The 6,578-nt window shown below is 35.3% G+C and overlaps 1 protein-coding gene across 3 annotated transcripts in view; it reads right to left on the minus strand.

The window, feature by feature from the left end:
- Positions 1-6: 6 nt before the first annotated feature.
- Positions 7-6,578, minus strand: part of LOC111482450 (transportin-3) — a 43,590-nt gene continuing 37,018 nt past the window's right edge. For all 3 annotated transcript variants that reach the window (XM_023128234.1, XM_023128231.1, XM_023128233.1), the window contains 5 exons: positions 6,302-6,492; positions 6,063-6,174; positions 1,623-1,780; positions 833-949; positions 7-461 (listed from right to left, as the gene is read on the minus strand). In XM_023128234.1, coding sequence (XP_022984002.1) covers positions 237-461; positions 833-949; positions 1,623-1,780; positions 6,063-6,174; positions 6,302-6,492 — 803 coding nt within the window. In that variant the 3' untranslated portion in view covers positions 7-236. The remainder of the gene's footprint in view (positions 462-832; positions 950-1,622; positions 1,781-6,062; positions 6,175-6,301; positions 6,493-6,578) is intronic.

A 6,578-nucleotide genomic window follows, 5' to 3' on the forward strand; every position in this document is an offset into this window, starting at 1 on the left:
AAAAAAAAAAAAAAAAAAAAAGAAAAGAAAAAAGAAGAAGAAGGAAGAAAAAAAGTAAAAAAAAGAAGAGGATGTTCATAATTTATGCAGGACATTGCCCAGGATTGACCGAAGATTCCAAACCAGCCTGAACTTTCAGCTGCCAAATAAGCCTCAACGACAGAATGGGGCATAAGCAGAAAAGCTATGATCTGGGGCTCCTCTAATGATGATGTTATATAGATGCCATGCAGCAATTAAATCACATTAAGAATATTGCGGTGACCATCAGCAAATTCACGAACTAGACGCTTCAAGACTCTTCCACCCTTCCCTTGCATATGTCCATAATTAGTCTTTAATTCATCACAACTTTTACTTTCAAGGTAGTCGCAGGCTGCATCTCCAAGCGCCTTTAACCATAGTGGTACAAGAGTTTCTACTTCCCCTGGTTTTAAATATTCAAGTGGGAGAGCCTGCACCTGGAAGAACTCTACACTTTTAACAATCAAAATGCCTAGTTCAAATGTCTGTATGCATAGAAATATCAAACTGAGGCAGCTATATTGGTCTCTATCAGAAAATAACACAGGATCTATTTGTTTGTATTCCTTTTCAGAAATATAGTTTAAAAGATTAATCTTTTAGTACATGCATTTTTTTTCCTTTAATCTGATTTCAAATTATAAAACGCTTTGAAAGTAAATTAAATTATAGTGACCCACAGCAAAATCATCCTCTTTTTAATTATAACTATTATGCAGAGTCAATATTTACAAAATGACACATACACGCGCATATATATATATATATATATATATATGAGAGAGAGAGAGAGAGAGAGAGAGAGAACCGCTGATAGTAGCCAGCCATGCAAAGATTCCCAGCGCAGGACAGCTTTCAAGTCCGTTCTTTCACTGACACTGCAAATTGCTGCCAACTGTTGCAGAACTGTTGCACACTTATGAACCTGATTGAGAGGTTTACGTGTTAACTTGACTGCACGTCTTGCAAGTATTCAATTAGACGAAAAAAAAGTTCCTTTATATGCGAAATTTAGCAGAAGGAGAATGAATGACTGCCAACAACATTACAGGTCTCCAAGAGTTTAAGGAACATAAATAGCAGTTATAAAAATGTTCTACTATCGAACTTCAAGAGAAATACGATAAAGTAAAACCAAGAGATCTCGTTGTTCTTGACCGTATGTATAACAGAGTGTTTTTTCTATTTTCTTCAATGCATACCCCCAGGAACCAACGCAAAACACATTATCATACACATAAAAGATCATCTTCATTAGAGAGGATAACGACAAAGTTCACAAACAGGAACAGCCCACACGATTCATGAACACCATGCACCAAAGTTTTCACTGTTTCAAATGCTCAAATCTCGGAATTTTACAACTATATTAAAAAGCAGGCTTCCACGCTTCTCTTAAAATTGCTAAACAACATATTTCTTTATACATACATAGCAAATATCAGGCATCAACGATTTTTTTAAAATGGCAAACTACTCATTCAAGGTACATATGCGTATTCTATTTTGACCATATATGGTTACAAGAGTACTTGCAAGTGGAAAGAAAGAAAGAATTGAACATGCGTTCATGGACATACATTTAATTAGAAGCTTACCCGAGACATTGCTGAAACACCAAGCAAAGCATATAGAATGTTTGATACAAGTCCCTCGCCGCTGTGGGATAGAACGTGTATTACCATAGAATTGAATGATCCCTCAGAATTGGTACTAGCAAATTCTAACATTGATGCTAGACTAACATCCAAGAAACCTAAATAGGCACAACAATTTAGAGAAAATAAGACTCAAAGTAAATATGTACAAGCGTACAATGGCAATGAAAATCAAGCTAACACGAGGAAGGAGAAGTAAAATGGCTTTTGGAGTAAATGTACTAACATAAGTGTTCTTATGTCAACAAAGTTTTTCTCCAATGAGTTTTAAGTTGTATTTTTTTAATCCTTAGCAACCTTTTTCATTGATCGATGAAAAGGAAGAAAATTGTTTAGAGATATAATCTCCTAAAGGGAACGAACAGGAAAACAAAAACAGAGCTAATAAAAGCAAAAACTAGAACCTGGAGGGGCTAGAAACACAGACCAACAACATAGAGAACAACAATAGCCCATTTGGATTGTGGATATAGCTTCATGAGTATGGATATTAAATATTTGAGGTTTAGATGTTTGGGATAACAAAAGTTTGTATATGAATAGGCAGGATAATTAATGTGTGGATGTGTTTAATTTGCAGGTTTTGTTCTTGGGATTTAAATAATGTGTTTATGAGCTAAGTTTTAACAATAACTAGAAAAATTGTTAAATATTTTATTTGAGCGGAAAGCTTTTTTTCTTCATTCAACCATCGTTTTCTACCTAATTTTTCGTATCTTTTATCATTAATTTTTGGTTTTTAACAATTAGCAGTAAACCTATATTTAATACTTTAAAATCAACATACAAATCTCACCAACTATGTGATAAAATGACATGTATATATAATTATTATATAAGTTTTTCTTATGTTTTTTTTAATTAAAAAATATGTATGCTTGACAATCAATTACTAATATAAATAATAAATTAAAGCAATTAAATTAATTTACACATTAAAGAAAAAAATATTAATGAGTAATTACTCTCTCCTCTCTCATATACATTTCGGAAAAAAGGATAATAAAATCCCATAGTTCATGGGATATTTTCATCCAGGGAGAATAATTACCTAGGTTTTAAAAAGTGAATATCCATGTCCTAAAAGAAAGAAATATAAGGATGTAGAAAAGGGGAGAGGGGGGGCTTTAAGCCAGCATGAAGAACAAAGCTGCTGAACAACACTAAAAGCTTCTTCAGGCAAAGCTGAACTAGAAACTAACACAACCCTCTGAGGCAACAAACAAAAACTTGAAAAACCAACAAAACCACCAGGCTTGACTCTTCGACTGAGGCAAAACCACTCCGAGGATTAAGAAAGGGCAACGATAACTTCAGAGGGACCGAAAATATGCAGATAAATGAAGACAAAGAAGAAGCAAAACTCCTATAAACCAAGGGATCCAAAAGTCATCATGCCGCCAAATAGGAGAAAATGAAGATGAACAAGGGAGGCGCAAACAATAGTTGAAAACCATGCTGAATCGGGATGAAACATAGCCCACTGGAGCAGCAAAAAAATAAAAAATAAAAAACCTGAAGAGACAACGCCCATCACGAAGCCACTTTGAAAGGATGAATATTGATACCAGGCAAAAGCTTCAGAAGACTTGTGCTCTTATCTCATATATCTCAAGGCCACAAACCTTCAATAAATATTAGAATTTCTTTATCTTCAAATTGTTCTTCGTGAAGAACATGTAAAGGCGGCATATCATATGACTTATTTGCAGAAAGGTGGATTTCTTCTTGAAGAAAGGTTGCAAAGAGCCCCTACCCTCATCAACTAAATCTCCTCCGTCCCATTATCAAGTGCTTCATTGTATCCTATTTTTCCATTTTTAAGTGATAATCATAAATTTTTGCCATTTTCCTATATCTCTTAAGGCTCTTTCCATTTCCCGTTTCTAATTGCACCATGGCTATATTGGCCATAAATGGATTGATAAAACATTACAGAAATCCAATTCATAGTGTTTCTTCATAACGGATTAGATATCAATCCAATTCTCATGAGCAAATAGTCTAGTGATAACCATTACAGAAATCCAATCCATATCCACCACATCTGTTTCTTTCGTAACTCAAAAGGAAGCTTCTTTTCTAATGATGAATTTGGGAGGAGCATTACTCATATTTTGGTGTTTAAACACAACAATCTTCTTAACAACTTCAGCATTAGAGGTACCAACTTCAGCAAAAGAGGGTCAAGAGATAAGATCCTCAGCTACCTTTTCAAAATTTTGCTATCAAATTTCACTAGAAAAAATTTGATCATAAACAAAAGGTTAACCAGCTCCTTTTGTTTACTCCAGCTGGAATGCAAAAGGATTTTCACCCTCCTGTAGATGGCCAAACCATCTATTCCATAAACCAAACAGAGAAAAAATATTTTCTGAATAAGAACAGTCCCACTCATTAATTCTTGTCAGAAGAAAATTGAATAATAAGGATATTGCAACAATCTCCACCATAGCCTTGTCAAACCATCTAATTTGACATAAACCAAGAGGAAACAGCCTCTTTGATTCAAATGCTTCAATAAAGAAACACTCATTTTCAAACCAAAAGGGGGAGCCCGATTCATCAGTTCCATGAATAAAACTCATAATGCCCGTAACAAGGCTGGAATGCTGTCTTTGGTATGTTTTCTTCGTTTACTCTTATCTGGTGAATCAATGAATTTATTGAATCTTTTCATTCCACGAGAAAGAGCAGAAGCAGAAGATTTCTCCCAAGACTAACTTGTAATATTAAACTCATTCTAAAAGAACTTTCTATCTGCTGGGAATTTTGGGTATTTGTGTTCAACACAGCAGTTACTCAACTCCTTGTTCAAAAAGGTGAACTCTGAAATGATAAAGAACTTAAAGACCAGCAAGAAAAGTTACTTAAATTGTTCCTTGAACTGAATTCAAACTGAGAAGAAACAGAATGACGGCTAAAAAGGTAAGGTTGCAAACAAGAAATACTCAACTTAGATGTAGAATCTGATGAAGATTAACTGGATGAAGGCAAAGAAATGGAGGTGAGGGTGAGAGGAAGGAGAGAGGGGAGAGCATGCCCGAAGAAGTTATTGATAAGAAACTCTTCAAAACCGCTTTTCCTCACATTAGAAAGCTTATTAGATGAATACATTAATAATTATGAAATTTGACTGGCACCTCTATTGCTCACCATCATTCAGCATCATAGCAGGAACGTTGCCTATAACAATGGCTGAGATTTGATGAAAAAAAATCCAATTCACTATAATCACAAGTAGGGTGTTTGTGACATTAGGTTCGATATGAAGCATCAAAGAGAGTGGGCCCAGGCTAGAAAATCCAATAGATTATAAGGGCTTTCTCTAGGTCACGGGCCATCTCCAACTGATTTGCATCTTATTAGAGCCTTTGCAGGAGCGAGAACAGCTACTCTAAAAGTTCAAACACTTCAAGATATGTCTCAGTACTCCATATGAGTATGAGGCTTTATACAGTCATGTTAAGAAACTTCTCGACAAAGTCAAATTGATGAAATAAAAAATCCAAAATTCATTAAACTTTCAAGTGGTTCAATAGTATGATTCAAACATAACACCAGATAAAAAATTGTATTCTTAGAACTGCCCAAGGAATTGTCCATCTTAGCTTTTGTGTCAACACTCCAAAACAAAATGAAGTTGCTGAATGCAAGAATTGTATCACCAGAGTCACTCGTGTCTAATGTTTTCTGCTAATGTTCCCATGTCCTACTGGGAAAAGACAATTCTCACAGCAACATACTTTATAAACCATATTCCCTTTCGTGTTCTCAACTTCTCCACTCTTTGTAATGTCTTACTTTAAGAATTTTCTCGTCTCAGATTCCAGTCCCTTGATTTATTCCCAAAGGTCTTTAAGTGCACAGTCTTTGTTCATATCTATCCCCAACAGTGTAGTAAATTGGATCCTTGGATACATAAATGCATATTCTTGAGATACTTACCCATTCAACAAGGCTACAAATGCTAGTGTCCTACCACAAAATGTATTTGCTATAAAGAATGTTGCTTTCATCAAACCCTCTTATTCTACTCCAAACTAATTGTTAGGGGAGAAGTTAGAGGAACTCAATCCTATGACATTGACAACAAGGAAATCATTGCTCCAATAGCTAAACTCTAGATGGCATTTGTGATCTATGTTGGATCGACTTGGGTTATGGTGAGTTTTCACTCATGCAAATTGGACACATTAGCCATCACCATTGAAATCAAGGCCAAGAATGCCACCGGGCACTAGCCTACAGGAACATTTGGGCACTGACATTTGAACTGTAAGTTTATAGCTGCATTGGCCAGCATCATTTGGATTTTCTATTCTGGCAGTACAACTAATATTTTTTAGGGGTGGAAAAAAAGCAATGCACAGCGCTTACAAGATAGGTATGACATTGCTGCTAATGCTGCCCCACGATGCATGGCTGTGCAACATATAGCAGCCTTCTGGAATGAAACCTCCAAAAGAGAACCATATGCGGCTAATATTTCCTGGAATATAGTACACAAATCAAACAGCCATCTAATTATATTTTCTCGCAAAGGATAAATGAAACCGCACCTATAATATTAAAGAGAAAAAAAAAAAAGGAAATAATAATAGAACTTAAAGAAAAACCTTATGAGAGCATCGGAGAAAAATTGATGCAAAATTTGCGTAAGCCTCCACCAAATCAGGTTCTTGGTCACATATGTACGAGGAATTAATAGCATTTACGGATGCTGCATAAGTAAACCTTTCAAAAGTGGTGATAAACAAATGCCCAAATTTTTCTTGATGATGGCCATATTCTTCAATAATAACTGAAGCTGCAAATGATAATTTATTAAAATAGTTGGTCAGTAAAAGCACTATCTGTACATTTCCACAAATTTGGGGGGGGGGGGGGGGGGGG

Source organism: Cucurbita maxima, unplaced genomic scaffold (genome assembly GCF_002738345.1).
Source record: "Cucurbita maxima cultivar Rimu unplaced genomic scaffold, Cmax_1.0 Cma_Scf00007, whole genome shotgun sequence".
NCBI classification, from domain to species: Eukaryota; Viridiplantae; Streptophyta; class Magnoliopsida; order Cucurbitales; family Cucurbitaceae; genus Cucurbita; species Cucurbita maxima.